This window comes from Bufo bufo, chromosome 6 (genome assembly GCF_905171765.1).
Source record: "Bufo bufo chromosome 6, aBufBuf1.1, whole genome shotgun sequence".
In the NCBI taxonomy this organism is placed as follows: domain Eukaryota; kingdom Metazoa; phylum Chordata; class Amphibia; order Anura; family Bufonidae; genus Bufo; species Bufo bufo.
This window is the reverse complement of record NC_053394.1, coordinates 265,429,068-265,447,223: the sequence shown is the minus strand read 5'-3', so window position 1 is coordinate 265,447,223 and position 18,156 is coordinate 265,429,068. Positions and strand designations below refer to the sequence as shown.

General features: G+C 42.0%; 1 protein-coding gene across 1 annotated transcript in view; it reads right to left on the bottom strand.

The window, feature by feature from the left end:
• The window catches only part of NFKB2 (nuclear factor kappa B subunit 2), a 76,556-nt gene that overhangs the window by 36,589 nt on the left and 21,811 nt on the right, over positions 1-18,156 (bottom strand). The window contains exons 5-7 of the mRNA XM_040435329.1: positions 17,974-18,125; positions 10,164-10,276; positions 8,719-8,877 (exon numbers count right to left, since the gene is read on the bottom strand). Coding sequence (XP_040291263.1) covers positions 8,719-8,877; positions 10,164-10,276; positions 17,974-18,125 — 424 coding nt within the window. The remainder of the gene's footprint in view (positions 1-8,718; positions 8,878-10,163; positions 10,277-17,973; positions 18,126-18,156) is intronic.

Genomic DNA, 18,156 nt, shown 5'->3' with positions numbered 1-18,156 from the left:
CCTTTTGCTTGGATCGACCACCAGAGGACACAGGCAGCTCTGTAATAAGTAGCACCACACTACACTACACCCCCCCCCTGTCACTTATTAACCCTTTATTAACCCCTGTTCACCCCATATAGACTCCCTGATCACCCCCCTGTCATTGATCACCCCCCTGTAAGGCTCCATTCAGATGTCCATATGTGTTTTACGGATCCACGGATCCATGGATCGGATCCGCAAAACACATACGGACGTCTGAATGGAGCCTTACAGGGGGGTGATCACTCCCTGTCATTGATCACCCCCCTGTAAAGCTCCATGCAGACATTTTTTTGGCACAAGTTAGTGGAAATAGATTTTATTTTATTTTTTGTTTTTTCTTACAAAGTCTCATATTCCACTAACTTGTGACAAAAAATAAAATCTCACATGAACTCACCATACCCCTCACGGAATCCAAATGCGTAAATTTTTTTAGACATTTATATTCCAGACTTCTTCTCACGATTTAGGGCCCCTAAAATGCCAGGACAGTATAAATACCCCACATGTGACCCCATTTCGGAAAGAAGACACCCCAAGGTATTCGCTGAGGGGCATATTTAGTCCATGAAAGATTGAACTTTTTGTCCCAAGTTAGCGGAAAGGGAGACTTTGTGAGAAAAAAAATTATCAATTTCCGCTAACCTGTGCCAAAAAAAAATAAATCTTCTATGAACTCGCCATGCCCCTCATTGAATACCTTGGGGTGTCTTCTTTCCAAAATGGGGTCACATGTGGGGTATTTATACTGCCCTGGCATTTTAGGGGCCCTAAAGCGCGAGAAGAAGTCTGGGATCCAAATGTCTAAAAATGCCCTCCTAAAAAGGAATTTGGGCCCCTTTGCGCATCTAGGCTGCAAAAAAGTGTCACACATGTGGTATCCCCGTACTCAGGAGAAGTTGGGCAATGTGTTTTGGGGTGTCATTTTACATATACCCATGCTGGGTGAGATAAATATCTCGGTCAAATGCCAACTTTGTATAAAAAAAATGGGAAAAGTTGTCTTTTGCCGAGATATTTCTCTCACCCAGCATGGGTATATGTAAAAAGACACCCCAAAACACATTGCCCAAATTCTACTGAGTACGGTGATACCACATGTGTGACACTTTTTTGCAGCCTAGGTGGGCAAAGGGGCCCACATTCCAAAGAGCACCTTTCCGATTTCACAGGGCATTTTTTACACATTTTGATTTCAAACTACTTCTCACGCATTAGGGCCCCTAAAATGCCAGGGCAGTATAACTACCCCACAAGTGACCCCATTTTGGAAAGAAGACACCCCAAGGTATTTCGTGATGGGCATAGTGAGTTCATGGAAGTTTTTATTTTTTGTCACAAGTTAGTGGAATATGAGACTTTGTAAGGAAAAAAAATAAAATAAAAATAAAAAATCTGCATTTTCCGCTAACTTGTGACAAAAAATTAAAAGTTCTATGAACTCCCTATGCCCATCAGCGAATACCTTAGGGTGTCTTCTTTCCGAAATGGGGTCATTTGTGGGGTTTTTCTACTGTCTGGGCATTGTAGAACCTCAGGAAACATGACAGGTGCTCAGAAAGTCAGAGCTGCTTCAAAAAGCGGAAATTCACATTTTTGTACCATAGTTTGTAAACGCTATAACTTTTACCCAAACCATTTTTTTTTTTACCCAAACATTTTTTTTATCAAAGACATGTAGAACAATACATTTAGAGAGAAATTTATATAGAAATGTAGTTTTTAAAAAAAAAAATTTACAACTGAAAGTGAAAAATGTCTTTTTTTTTGCAAAAATTTCGGTAAATTTCGATTAACAACAAAAAAAGTAAAAATGTCAGCAGCAATGAAATACCACCAAATGAAAGCTCTATTAGTGAGAAGAAAAGGAGGTAAAATTCATTTGGGTGGTAAGTTGCATGACCGAGCAATAAACCGTTAGGGGAGCTGAGGTGGTTAAAGAATGCTATTATTTTCCCTTATAACCATGTTATAAGAGAAAATAATACAGTGAATAGACTTTCATCCTAGCAACCATGCGTGAAAATCGCACCGCATCCGCATTTGCTTTTCACGCAGCCCCATTAACTTCTATGGGGCCTGCGTTGCGTGAAAAACGCACAACATAGAGCATGCTGCGATTTTCACGCAACGCACAAGTGATGCGTGAAATTCACCGCTCATGTGCACAGCCCCATAGAAGTGAATGGGTCTGGATTCAGTGCGGGTGCAATGCGTTCACCTCACGCATTGCACCCGCGCAGAAATCTCGCCCATATGAAAGGGGCCTTAGGGTACATGCACACGTTCAGGATTCATGTGCGGAGAATCCGCACTGAAATCCGCAGGTGTTCGCAGGCAAATCTGTGCGGTCAATCCGCATTAATTGGTGCGGATTTGCATACGGATTTGCGTGCGGATTTGGTGCGGATTTTCCGCATGCGGATTTTACTAAGTGAATGAAGAAAATCCGGTCAGGAAAAAAAAAAATTAATTGACATGTCGCGGATTTTAAAATCCGCACCGCAGGTCAAAATCCGCGCGGAAAAAATCTGCATCGTGTGCATTGAGAATTTCAAATTCTCATAGAATACAATGGACATGACCTACGGTGCGGATTTTCCGCACGCAAATCCGCGCGGAAAATCCGCACGCAATCCTGATCGTGTGCAGGGGGCCTAAGGGTGAAAGTTTTTTTTTTTTTTACTTACTATTAGCCCCCTTAGAATAGAAAAAACACAAACACTAAGGCTACTTTCACACTTGCGGCATTGTGATCCGGCAAGCAGTTCCGTCGTCGGAACTACCTTCCGGATCCGCCGATCTGGATGTGACTGAAAGCATTTGTGAGACGCATCCGAATGCGGATCCATCTTGCAAATGCATTGCAAGAACGAATCCATCTCTTCGCTTGTCATGCGGGCATTCCGGTATTTTGAATGCCGGATCTGGCACTAATACATTCCTATGGGGAAAAATGCCAGATCCGGCATTCAGGCAAATCTTCATTTTTTTTCGCCGGAGATAAAACCGTAGCATGCTACGGTTTTCTCTTTTGCCTGATCAGTCAAAATGACTGAACTGAAGACATCCTGATGCATCCTGAACAAATTTATCTCTATTCAGAATGCATGGGGATATGCCTGATCAGTTTTTTTCCGGTATAGAGCCCCTGTGACGGAACTCTATGCCGGAAATGAAAAACGCTAGTGTGAAAGTACCCTAAAATATTACGTTTAAATCCCCCCTTTCCCAATTTTACATATAAAATATATAAACAATAAATAAATAAACATATTACATAGCGCTGCGTCCGAAAAGTCCACACTATTAAATTATTAAAAATAATATCTCCTATGCGGTGAGCGCCATAACAGAAATAAATAAATAAAAACCATGCGATTCGCCATTTTTTTGTCACCCCAAAAAATAGGATAGGACTGTTCTATTATGGGCCGAACGTTTCATAAAATGCAAAATGCACGCGGCTTTTTTTGGTGGTTTTTTTTGCGCGGTATTGAGTATCGCAATACCTTTTATGGTGACGAAAGCGAATCAAAATTTTGGTATTGAAACAAACAGCGTAGCAATGTCACGATACCAAAATTTGGATTCAGTTTTGATATGGCGACTAAAAATGTAATTTGGCTCCTAAATTTTTCAGTTCAGGAGCCAATGGCTACTAGGTATTTTTTTTAGTCTGGAGCACTGCACTAGGGGAATTACAAGAACAGTCTAATAGGCGTGCATGCTGGGAGTTGTAGTTTCACAGCAGGTGGAGTGCCAAAAGTTGCTGAGCCCGTGTTAGAAGCTGTGTCAGTTACAGGGAAAGAACTGCAGCAGAAAGGACATGCCCCTTGAGCTCCTAGTCTAGAGTATCTAGCAGAATATTTGGAGCAATGAATGGGGAGATCTCTGGATCCATGTGAGGTACAGGTCTGGTTCTAGCTTTGTTAGAAAGATTGTCATGTACTGGATGATGATTTTCATGTTTTATTGTAGTCATGGGATAACCCCTTTAAAGTAGTGAAGCAATGAACAGGAACACTGCATGAAAATGTAAAGGACATGAGAACCTTTGCTGTCATTTCTTAGTACTCTTGTGCCTCCAACGACAATATAATAAATGAAGCAACTTTACAAATCATCTTGATTAAAACTCTTCTAGCATTTTGTGTATTCCTCAATGTGTCTTCATGGTTACAGACTACAAACCCAGTGTATAATCTGATCCTACAGTCATGTCACTTCCATTCATCTGTCCCATGTCTGTAATGTAGGAAGATGGAAGAAGTAACCCACGACTGCAGGACCAGACTCCACTCCAGGAGCTGCAGCACAATGTGGTAAGAGCTTTTCAATTGATTTTACTTCAGAACAATAGAAAATGTTACAAACCTGCACGTGTCCTTTATTGTCCATTCACACGTCCACAATTTTGCAGAATAGGTGCGGACCCATTTATTTTCAATGGGGCCGGAATATGCTGTCCACATCCGCATTTGCGGATCCGCACTTCCTTTCCGAATAGAACATGTCCTATTCTTGTCCGCAATTGCGGACAAGAAAAGGCATTTTCTAGGAGCGTGCCGGCGATGTGCAATCCGCAAAATGCAGAACGCACATTGCCGGTGTCCGTGTTTTGCGGATCCACAATTTGCAAATCTGCAAAACACATACGGACGTGTGAATGGACCCTTACATTTAGGCCTCATGCACACAACCGTTTTTGTGGTCCGCATCCGAGCCGCATTTTTTGAGGCTCGGGTGCGGACCCATTCACTTCAATGGGGCCGCAAAAGATGCGGACAGCACTCCGTGTGCTGTCCGCATCCGTTGCACCGTTCCGTGGCCCCGCAAAAAAAATTTAGCATGTCCTATTCTTGTCCGTTTTGCGGACAAGAATAGGCATTTCTAAAATGGGTTTGTGGACCGCAAAAAAACGGCACGGTCGTGTGCATGAGGTCTAAGCAGCAGTAAATTCATAGTTTGCAGTGCAGGTATTGGATGGAGAAGAATATGGCATCTATCGGTAAGTGGCTTGTGTGCGGACTCATAAATCCACCCTCTCTTCTTTACACACAGCGCTTATGCAGACAAATTTAATTTTGATGTACAGTATACATTATTTAGTTCAGTCTAAATACAGATCAAGGGCAAGAACATCACAGAACAAGATTTTCTTCACGTCAGAAAGAAACTGAAATAGCAAAAAACCCGGCAAGTGTTTTGTACAAGTCCCTTTAATCTCCGGCTGCTAACTGTCAGCACTGACTAATATCTGAAGATCGGTGTCTCCATGGAAAGGGTAACAGGCACTTTATGAATAATCATCTGTGCCAGCTCATTTAGCAGCAGTGTAATTCCCTGATCGATGTAGGAAAGTACATGACTTTCTGATTACTACAAAGGGCACTATCACATTATTGTAATCATGTCCCTGGCCGTGACCCTATTCTGCTGCTGCTCCTACGGAAGAGACTAACCTGCTAAATAGCAGCGAACTGCAGGCTCAAAAAGTGACACCATGCCTGGAGAACACCATGCCGTGTCCAATGAATCAGACAATTACTTACATCTAATACTCCTTTCTAATGGCCAGCAAACTACACATTTACAGGTCTTCTTTAACCCTTTCGCTGCCAGGGGTGTTGGGCCATTTTGCACCTCTGATAGCCAAGACAATGGGGTAGATTTATCAAACTGGTAGAAAGATTCCACCTTTAATTTTTCACAGATCCTTTGGAAAATGAAAGCTGGAATCTGATTGGTTGCTATGGGTGACTAAGCCAGTTCTACTTTACACCAGTTTGATAAATGTCTCCCAATGTTCGCAGTTTTGATATGCACAAATGAAACCTAAATTACAAAATAAGAAAAATCAGCCCTGTGGCTGTGCTGCGGCACGCAATGCATGAACACCGTCCATGGGGCAGCCGCAGCGGATGGGTCCGTGATCCGGCCATTCCACAAAAAGATAGGACATGTTATATATATATTAGCAAGTAAAAGTGTGACCCAAGCAGAACGTTATATGGACCACACCTCCTAAAAATACATCTGCATACATACCACTTACGCCTAAATTTACATGCACACCATAAAAATAAAAATAAATCACCAGAACTGTGTTAAAGATGTGTGAATTTTATTCTATATTTTTTGTATAACTAGGACTGTAATGAGTTAACTTTTTTTTTTCCAAGTGCCTCCCCCCCCCACCCCTCTCTTTGTTTCAAGGCTGGAGAGGAGAGAGAGGGGGGCAAAGTGCTGCGGGCAGTGTCTGATTTCTCATCTTTCTGCAGGTGTACCATAGAGTGTGGTGGAGATGCGTAAGCCAATCATATGGCTTGATGATATATATATTATTCACTGCCTATAGAGAAGCACCTCTTTGAAGTGTCACATATGACGTATGCAGTATTATTGTTAGAATAGAAGCCATTACAAAATGGCGATGGTAACGAGATGTTTACATTAGTTCACATTCCAAAGTGGTGTTCACTGCGCAGATGTTGAAGTGTTATGTCTGTTTCTCTTATCACTTTTTCCTTTTTGACCAATGAAACAATGTTTTAGCCTCAGAGAGGACTGCCCTCTTCTGAAGATGTATAGTACGGCTTACCCCATGTAATAAAAGTTAGAGATTGCTTTGACCAACTTCTGTGTCAGTGTTCAGTCTCTCAGCCACGCGTGGATATTAACCCCTGGGGGGGTACATTGATCTGGAACACCAGAGTGTATCTAAAATGCCCTAATTTAGGGCGTCTTTATCAACTGAAAAGACTAAGAATCAGATTTTAAGCTGGAAATTTTAAAAAGTGGCAACCTATAAAATAAGGGGCTACAGCTCTTGAAAAGTTAGTGCACCCCCGAAACCTATAAGTGTATATTTCCTAAAAACAGATGATTGGATCTGCCTTGACGAACTGCATATAAGAACAATTTAAATGTAGTGAATTGAGGTGTGCAAAGCTCATATATACCACAGGCACATCACAGCACATCAACAACAGCTTGTGCTCTTAAAGGGGATTTCCAGGATTTTGATACTGATGACCTATTCTCAGGATAGGTCATCAGTATCTGATCGGCGGGGGTCTAACACCTGGGATCCTCACCGATCTGCTGTTTGAGAAGGCACAAACGCTCCTGTGAGCGTTGCGGCCTTCTATGTACTTACGAAGCACAACACCGTTCATTGTATAGCAGCTGAGCTTGGTGTGCTTGAAGTGAATGGGGCTGAGTGCGATACCAAGCACAACTGCTATACAGTGTACCGTGTTGTGATTGGTAAGATGCGAGAAGGCTGCGGTGCTCACAGGAGCGCTGGCCTGGTGCCTTCTTAAACAGATGATCGGACCCCCACCAATCAGATACTGGTGACCTATCCAGGAGGACAGGTCATTAGTATCAAAATCCCAGAAAACCCCTTTAAAAACACCGGAACAGAGGCCATGTGATATATGGTTATCATTCACATGTGTTAAAAATGTATACTGTACACGGCAAACCGCTTCTAGATTACATTAATCTACATTTACATTAATCCACGTTATTAATCTACATTTTGTGAGAGTGCAAAACATACTGTGTATAAAAATATAACCTAATAATGAATACACACAACCACCTTTATGCAACATTGCAGTAAACGATTATTAGCAAAAGTTGGACCAAAATTGAAATTTGCAACTAAAACGTGCACTCTAGCATAGTCCTTGGGATAAATAAAACTGTAAGATGTGAGGAGGTCATACATATCACACATGTATACATTAAATGCTGCATGTGTTTAAGATATGCAAAAACTGCAGGAATACGCCACCCTTTTTTTAATGAAAGTATTGGGAATCAGTATATAATTTTCCATCCAGTTATACAAATTGTAATCCTAATTAACAATGATAAACCTCTGAACCTCATATAATGCATCATCAAGGCCACTTTCAGACAGGCATAATACAGTGCTTTATTACTCCTGTAGTTATGGACACAATACCTAAATGAGTTAGAGAACTGTACCTCTGGTTCTGATGGTATATACATGAGACAAGAAATATTATTTATATGCGGAATCCAGAATATCCCTGTAACCCCCTATGTGTGAATCCAAATGTGACTGAAATGCTGCAGATTTTCATGTGACAAATCTCAGCATTGTCAAGTGCTAGCAAACTGAATAGGCTTTAGCAATACTCATCCACACGCAGCAGAAAAATCCACAGTGGAAACTGGCCTGTGATGCGCATTTTAAATCTTCAGCACGTCAATTTATGATGGAGATTTTCAATATAGATTTGACCCACTGAAAAAAGTGAAATCTGCATCAAATTTGCAGTATTTCAAAAATGAAATCCGCAGACCATATGGTGCTGTTTATTCTCTATGTTGTGCCACTTCTATTACTCCTGCATGTAGTTTATGAATGAATTGCCAGCAATCTGCAATATAAGTTATCTAGGTGATGCCAGTTACAATGGGAAGGGGGGAGTGGGGAGTTTCACACCGGAGGGGTGAAAGTAGCCTAACCTGTGTGCTTACTGCATCTATATGTCCGTTCCGCAAAAGATATCTATGATTTTTTTAAATGTTTTTATAAAAGCTTTTCTAAAAAGAGCATGCATAGAGCAGAAAAGGGGACAATCACATTCTTAACAGCGTGAAGATAAATGTGAAATGCATCATGTATGAGGGGTATACTTTACTTACTGCTGTCATGGATGGGATCTGAAATAACTGGTTTTAAAGGCAGTGTATAAGCTCCCATGCCATCTGGCAAATAGGCTGTGAACCGAAGGCGAACAATGCTTAAATCTGTAACTTTTTTCAGCTCCTTAACTTCTGCCTCAATCGTCTTCTCCTCAAGCTCTGTGAAGCAAAAACAGGGGTAATGTGTTTAAAGGGGTTTTCCAAGAGTTTTTTTTACTGATGACCTATCCTCTGGATAGACACCCGGGACTCCCACCGATCAGCTGTTTGCAAAGGCTCGCAGTAGCGCCGTGGCCTTCTCTCCGCTCACCAAGCACTGCTACATAAATTGTATAGCGGTTTTGATTGTTATGGCAGCTCAGCCCCATTCACTTCAATGGGGCTGATCTGCGCCTAGGCCATATGACCAAGCATGATGTCACATGGGCTTGTAAAAGCGGGAGAAGGCCGTCTTCTCAAAAAGCTGATCGTGGTTCATCGTTGATCACTGATCTGACGAAAGTTATAGTAAATGCAGTGAGAGCCGCAAAGCCACGTCCCCTCCCGCTAAGCCCTGCCCCCTTTTCTATGCACTTCGGAAAATTGGCAAGAAGCTTAAAATGTCACAAATTATGGTGCACATTTGGTCTGCGCCATAATTTGTGGCTTTTTTATGCCATAATAACAGCATAAAAAAAACATAGTAAATGTCTTAATGTCTGCCAATACAGCAGCTTTTTTTAACCCCTGCTGCACAGTAATAGGACGGCACCATTTGACCATTTAATTTCACATTCATATGTATAAAAATGGAAAGGTACAAAAACTAGAAATTGGAGATTTATGTCTGGCAAATTTAAAGGGCTTATCTCACCTACTAGAACATATCAAGCAGAATGGGGGGCCTGTGAATATCACTGGCTCTCAGTTTGGCATACCTAGCCTGTGCATATGTGTATGGCCACAGCTTTTCCTGATGATTAACATCTAAGATAGAAGATGGATCGTTGGTGATCAGCTGATCGACTGGCCAAGTTGTTTTCAATAAGGGGTTTTTATGATGAGACAACCCCTTTAAGACAATAATACGTGGCTCAGCTCCCCAAATCTATTCTATGGAAGAATGAATCTCCCAATTCAATTATATTATCTCTGAACTGATCAGTTTATTATCTAACCTGTAAGGTTGAGTTCACATCACCGTTTAGCTTTCCATTCCTCTGACTTTTTCTCCCGTCAAAAATAACTAATCTCTGACGGAAGTGACACAAACTTAACATAACTAATGCTCAAAAAAAATCAGATCAGTTATTTAGTGCAAACTGAGCATAACGGATTAGTTTTATTTTACAGTTCTTCTAACAGATCAGAACAACAGAAAGCTAAATGGTGATGTGAACTCAGCCTAACAGGAAACTGGATAAAGAAAACCAGTGCTTCCCCAGTTCCAAGGAACCATACGTCACCTGTAAGTGTGCGTGTCCCCCTGTAATTTCTCAAGAGCTGCCTTCTCATCTTATCTTTCAAGATGTAAAGTTGACTCTTTTTTGTGACATGAACAATGCCTAAGTTATTAAACCTGAATACAAAAGAAAAATAATTATGGTTAAAACTGATTTAATATGTTGAAGTGTAAAGGCTGTATTAGATTAAACAATCCTGCAGGCGATTGTCGGGAGGGGAAGCGTTCCTTCCCGGGAATTGCCTGCACTTTAGTGGAGGAGACCAATGCGATTAGATGCAGCAATCTCCTCCACTGTATGGGGACAAGCAATTGCTAATGCCATCGCTCGTCCCCACACAATTATTGTTTGCCATTTTTATTGATTTTTAAATAAACTATCAATAAAATACACATTTGTACATAATGATCAAAATCCTGTCAGCCATTTACAAGGACAGAAATCTATCTTTAACTTTCACCCTCCCTCGAGTTTGACTTGCAGAGAGATGATTACACCACCTTATCCCTACTGTATTTTATTAAACATTTCACAAAGGATGTCATATCCACCTAAGATAACAATAAGTTGAACACTAGATCTTCACTAAAATGTAGCTTAAACTAACATAGGCATCCCCTTAAGGACAATTGTCCTCTCAAACAATCCCTAGCCAGTGCCAACGAAGCTAAGCTTCCAGATTCAATCTAGCCCTGCCATATTGACCAAAATTTGTTTGGGCATTTTCTTTTGACATATATCCCTCTTTCAAGACGTAGAATCGTATTCATCCTATTTATGCATTCCTGTTTGTTAGTAGGCCTATTTCTTATCCAATGCTTAGTGATTAAGACCCTTGCCTGGAACAACATTCTGTGAATACATAAGGATAGTTTATCATTTAATCCTATGGAGTCAAGTATACCCAGCACACAGATTCTGGGATCATTGGGCAAACGTATCTGAGTTGTTACGGCTATGATTTCTCATATCTCTTCCCAGTATTTTCCCAACTCTCTGCAGTTCCATACCATATGAAGCAGACTCGCTTCCATTGCACCACATCTAGGGCATGTGGAGTCCGGTCGCACACCTATTTTGAATAGAAGTTTGGGGGTTCTATACACTCTGTGTAGCAAGTACAGCTGGGATAGTCTTGGAGATTCATTCAATGTAAGACTAGAAGTTAAAGCCAGAATGTCATTCCATTGGTCTGGAGATATTGTTCCAACATCTTCCTCCCATTTCCCTTTTACCATCAGGGAGGTTGAGGGGGTACTAGCATCAAGAATATATTTATAAAGTTGGGATATCAGGCCTTTGGTAACCCTAGCTTCCAGTAATTGTTTCACCACAGGAGGAGAGGCAGCAATTACTAGGTTTCCTCGAAATTGGGTTTGGTATGCATGTCTTAATTGAAGAAATTTGAAGAATGCCATTTTGGGTAGGCCAAACTCTTCCTGGAGTTGAGTAAAAGATTTAAAATATTCCATGCGATTGAATTTGGTCCAAAAAGAGCATGCCCCTCTCCTCCCACGGGGAAAAGCCTTCCAGCCTGAATATCTCTGGCAGTTGGGGGTTTCGCCATATTGGTGTAAAGTCATAGAATTCTGTCAGATTCGTTAATTCTTAAAATGTTATCCAAACCTTGGCCAAAAGGGAAAATGTAGGAAGTTTTTTACCCAGGGGATGATGTTTGCTTATTTCTAATGAGGCAATAGGCGCTTTTTGTTTCATAGTGTGGGCAACAATATCAGCCAAGGGGTCTAGATTAGTTGTATTAACCCATACCCTGACGTGTTGTAGTTGTGCAGCTATATAATAGGACCACGAGTTCGGGAGAGATAATCCTCCCTCTTCCTTACTTTTTTGGAGTGTTTCTATGCCGATTCTCGGCTGCTTCTTTTTCCATATCAGTGATCTAAAAATCCTTTGAATCTTATAGAAAATCCTTTGTGGGATCCATACCGGCGAATTGTGTAATATATATAAAAGATGTGGCATGAATATAATTTTAATTAAGTTACAACGGCCAATCACCGTAAGGGGTAATTTGCACCAAGTAGTAGTTTTGACTACAAATTTAGCAATTAATGGCTCCAGTTTTTTTTTTATGCATTCAGTTGGTATCGGTGTTATCATCATTCTTAAGTATTTGAATTGAGCGGTTAGCTGCAAGGGAATGCGAGTGAGGTCCAATTGTGGTGGGGTGGGATCTAATGGAAGAATCGTGGATTTGTCCCAGTTTATTCTTAGTCCAGAATATTTCCCAAAATCAGTAATTTCGTGCATTAAGGGGTCTATAGACTTCTGTAGATCTCCCACATATAATAATACAGTCCTGATCAAAAGTTTAAGACCACTTGAAAAATGGCAAAAAATCATATTTAGCATGGCTGGATCTTAACAAGGTACCAAGTAGAGCTTCAACATGCAACAAGAAGAAATGGGAGTGAGACAAAACATTTTTTGAGCATTCAATTTAATGAAAACAACGAATAAACTGAAACTGGCTGTTTTTCAGCTGATTAAAAGTTTAGGACCACACCTCAAAAAAAAAACGAACCCCCCCCCCCCCAAAACAGAAATCCAACTTCCAAACATGAACTCAGTAATGAGTAGCTCCGCCGTTATTGTTTATCACTTCAAAAATTCATTTCGGCATGCTTGATGCAAGCGTTTCCATGAGGTGAGTGGGAACATTTCTCCAAGTGGTGAAGACGGCCGCACGAAGGCCATCTACTGTCTGGAACTGTTGTCCACTTTTGTAAACTTCCCTTGCCATCCATCCCCAAAGGTTCTCAATTGGATTTAGATCAGGGGAACACGCAGGATGGGCCAAAAGAGTGTTGTTATTCTCCTGGAAGAAGTCCCTTGTCCTGCGGGCATTGTGTACTGTAGCCTTGTCCTGTTGAAAAACCCAGTCGTTACCACACAGACGAGGGCCCTCAGTCATGAGGAATGCTCTCTGCAACATCTGGACATAGCCAGCGGCCGTTTGATGCCCCTGCACTTCCTGAAGCTCCATTGTTCCACTGAAGGAAAAAGCACCCCAGACCATTATGGCGCCCCCTCCACTGTGGCGCGTAGAAAACATCTCAGGTGGGATCTGCTTGTCATTTCAGCAACGTTGGAAACCATCAGGACCATCAAGGTTACATTTTTTCTCATCAGAGAATAAAACTTTCTTCCACCTTTGAATGTCCCATGTTTGGTGCTCTCTTGCAAAGTCCAAATGAACAGTTCTGTGGCGTTCAAGGAGACGAGGTCTTTGAAGACATTTTTGCTTTTGAAGCCCTTCAGTCTCAGATGCCGTCTGATGGTTATGGGGCTGCAGTCAGCACCAGTAAGGGCCTTAATTTGGATCGAGGATTGTTCAGTGTCTTGACGGACAACCAATTGGATCCTCCGGCTCAGTGTTGATGGAATTTTTTGGGGTCTTCCGTTTGTTCCATAACCCTCAGGATCATTTAAGAATTTAAGAAATTCTTACTGCGTCCCACCTCAGCAGCGATGGCGCGCTGTAAGAGACCCTGCTTATGCAGTTCAACAACCCGACCACGTTCAAAAAGGGAGTTTTTTTACCTTTGCCATCACAACGTGTGACTACCTGACAGAAAATGACAATGAATCCACATCTTTGCACAGATTTGGCCTTTTAAAAGGCATGTGGTCCTAAACTTTTGATCAGCTGAAAAACAGCCTGTTTCAGTTTATTCGTTGTTTTCATTAAATTGAATGCTCAAAAAATGTTTTGTCTCACTCTCATTTCTTCTTGTTGCATGTTGAAGCTCTACTTGGAACCTTGTTAAGATCCAGCCATGCTAAATATGATTTTTTGCCATTTTTCAAGTGGTCTTAAACTTTTGATCAGGACTGTAAATCGTCTGCGTATAACGAGACTCTTTCATCCTGGGGCCCTATTGGAAATCCCTTCCAGTCTGGGGAGGTACGTAAAAGACAAGCTAGAGGCTCAATTGCTATTGCAAATAATAGGGGAGATAAGGGGCAACCCTGCCGTGTGCCCCTATGCAATGGAAATTGATTAGAAAGAATCCAGTTTGCCCTAATCCTTGCTAGCAGGGAGTTATACAGTAACTTGACCCAAGAAACAAATCCCAGGCCGAAGCCCATGACCTCCAAAACTTCCCATAGGTATTCCCATTCTACGCTGTCAAAAGACTTGGCAGTGTCTAAGGAAATTATTGCACGGCAACCCCCGGTATTTAATGGCCTCTGGATATTCAGGAATAATCTACGAAGATTACTGGCCGTGCTCCTATCTGGCATGAAGCCCGCTTGATCCTTATGTATTAAAGGAGTAATTACTTTATTAAGCCGATTGTCCAATACTTTTACATCATTTGATAAGAGAGAAATGGGTCTATAGGAGTCGGGTCGTATAGGGTTTTGGAATAACCACCACTATCGCTTCCCTCATAGATGTAGGTAATATCCCAGTTTGCAGCGCATCATTAAAGGTCTCTAAAAGATGTGGGAGGAGACAGACAGTCTCCATACCGTTTAAAAAATTCCCCGGGCAACCCATCTGAACCTGGGGCCTTTTCATTAGGGAAGGAGCTCAAGGCTACTTCCAGTTCCTCCAAAGTAAGGGGTTCATCCAGGTATGCAGCAGATTCTAGAGACAATTTAGGGATTGATAGTCGACCAAGAAACTCCTTTATATCATCTCCTCCCATGGTCATTTTAGAAGAATATAATTCCTTATAATATTTATGGAATGTATCAAGGATTACTGAATTTTCCACAGAGTGCCCCATCCATGGTTCTAATTGCTGCCAGGTGTGTCTCGGTGAGGCATATTATGGCTGGCTGGTACTTTTGAACAGCCATAAAAACTGCTTGGCATTTAGTAGGATCTCCCAGAGAGTTCTATCCACCATTGTCCCATGGGAGACATAAAAGGAAAGAAGATCTAAGAATCAAGTTAAGACATTTACCAGATAATGAAAGAACAATTGCGTGTATCATCTCTCTGCAGGCTCTGAGCCTAAGTGAACAATAAACATAATATCCCCAACAAAAAGAACTTGTGATAGTCCCAGAACAGGACATGAGGCACAGAAAAGGTTCCTGTAACCCGCAGCATAGAAGGCAACAGCATATCCGCATTCACGGATCAGGTCTCAGTAGTAGAGACCCGGGCAGCAATAAAACAGTATAACACATGGCATATTGGAACAGTTAATTCTTGGCGTTTCACCTAAACAATGAACAGCACAAGTGTGGCAATTAAAGTCATTACCAGAAGATGGCACCAAATTACTACTCTGGAGCATTATGGCGGTAGTATAAACATGAACTCTCAACAAACATGGAACCTTATACTTATCCGCCCATTCCCAGAGTCCTCTAGATTGTCCTCAGTGAAGACCCAAGTACGGCGATGTCCACTTTTCTATCAGTCATTGTCATAACTTTCGGATGGATAGGATTCCATTTGTTCAAACCACCGGTTGGCGTCCTCTGGGGATTCAAAGAAGTGGGTTTTCCCTTTAAACACTATACGGAGCTTTGAGGAATATAACATGGCGTACTATATATTCTGCGATCGTAGGGCGCTTTTTAACATCCAGAAAGCGTGCACGGCGTCTCTGCACCTCCGATGAAAAGTCAGGAAAGATAGAAACTTTATGTCCAGCCATAGATAAATCCTGATGCTCTCTTGCTTTGCAGAGAATGGTATCTCTATCTTGAAAATGTAAAATCCTCATTAGCAATGGTCTAGGAGGGCCGCCCGGTGGTGGTGGGCGAAACGGCACTCTGTGCGCCCTCTCTATGGCAAAGAAAGGAGACAAGGATTCTTTTCCAAATATCTTCCTGAACCAATCCTCAAAGAATTGGACAGCATGGGGCCCTTCAGGTTTTTCAGGGACCCCCAAGATGCGAAGGTTATTTCGTCGTGATCTGTTTTACTTATCAGTAGAGTGACGTTGTGTATTACTTTAGCCAGATCACGTTTCATAGGGGAGACTTGGTCTTCCAGTTTGCTCACTCGCACCTCCGCCACAGTAATTCTTTCATTAGCCTTCCTTATATCCTGTCTAATAAAAGACAAATTTTCCTGGAGGGACCCAATGGATGTGTTGAGGGTCATCAGAGCTGCACTACATTGGTGCACGGCCGATATATGTCCTTAATAGTGGGATCGGCCAGTAGTGGCAAAGTGGGAATAGAGGGGGTAAAGGGTTGTGCACTGACATTTTGTAGTGAGCCAAACTCAGCAGCAGGGCCCCCCCCCCCCTCCACTTGCCTCCAGCTCCTCCACGTGCGATCCTCCATCTTGGGAGCAGGCGCCTCGCTCCACCAGGTAGTCGGTCGAAGCTGCTACATGTTCTGCCACCGCTTCTGATAGATCACCCTCATGTGCAGGGCCCTCTTTTGATGGGGGGACTCGGGCGTATTGTTCCAGGCGCACCACGACCTCCGCCGATTTAGACGGTGCGGCCGCGCCATGTTGTTTTGCCGGAGTTGGTCCCGCTGCTTCCTTTTCTTTCCTGCCCGAGCGGGTCATACTAGCCTGGGGTCCAGAGAGGTTCCTCAGCAAGTAACAGTGGTGCCAGGCTGTTTAAGTGTGTCACAGCCACAGGATGACGGAGGATTCTGCCAGCGCTGCCCGGGAGCTCAAGTGCACACGTCCGTCTACATTGCCGGCCAGGCCACGACCCCGCAAATGATGATTTTTAAACCTGTTGGAGGATTCCAATAGCCTGATGAACGAACGCTTGCTCGTTCTTCGGGTAATCGGCGGCAGTATTACACGGTCAGATCATCACTAACAAGTATTCCTGCGAAAGCTAGTTAATGATGAACTGGCCGACCATTGGCCAGTGTAATACAGCCTTAAATGTTACTCAAAAATCGAAATCAATAAATAATGTATATTAAAAAAATGATCAGTATCACTTGCCCTACACATTTAACAAAAAAAAAAAAAGAAAGACTGGCAGTTACACTTGCTACACATGTGCTGCATATTTCTGCAGCAGTAAATCCGCAGTGTATCTACTGGAATTCTACAGTCACAAAATCTACACCAAACTGTAAGAAATTTGTTACAGATATTTTTAAATATTATCCACTTTGTTGCCACTGTACTGTGCTGCAGATTTGTATCTGCCCCATGTGGCCGTATCCTTAAATGACAGTTGCAGTGCACAAAGTTGTATGCAACTTAACATTTATTAAAGGGTTAACGCCACTATTGTTGTGGAAAAAAGTAGTAAATTATGGCACATGCCATATTTGCAACTTTTCACTTCTCTCGCCATTTTTCAAAGTAGCTAAAAAAAGTAGGCAAGACTTAGTGGGAGGTCGCATGGCCTCGCACAGCCGGACAGATTTACTAACATTTACACCAGAAACTTCTGTGAATGAGCTGGCGTAGACTTGAACCTTTGGTGCACGAACTGCCTGGAAATGCTCCAAATTTATTAAAAGGCCTATGCCCTTTAATAAATTTGGCACATTCTGCACCGACGGACTTTATATTAAGAATGGAGATTGTAACGTCAGTCTTGGCAAATCTGTCCCACTGTGTTTCCTTGAACAGAAACAAGAGCTTGAAGTCTGTGAGTAGCCTCAACCTTGAATGTTAATTTCAACACAGACCCTACTTGTGGAATGATTATGCACATCCTATTTGTAATCTAAATTGTCAGGTTTAAGATTCCTTCACCTTTAATCATCTGCTGACATGTCATATATAGTAAGAGGACTGTACGCTACAAATCTAAAGAAATTCTGTGAGTGGAGTTTCCAACATTCAAACTTCACAGTACAAGAACAGAGATTGGAAAGTAACAACACTTACTGAGCAGTCATATCTTTAGGTCCTACAGTCAGCATGCAATTTCCAGTTTCGTTGGCATGTTTTCCAACCAAGCTGTGAGCATGGACTCGAGGGGGGTCTGTGTGAGTTACCAAATCCACCTCGATCTTGGCCATACCAACATAATTGAAGATCTGAAATGAAATACATTGTAATATTAAAAAA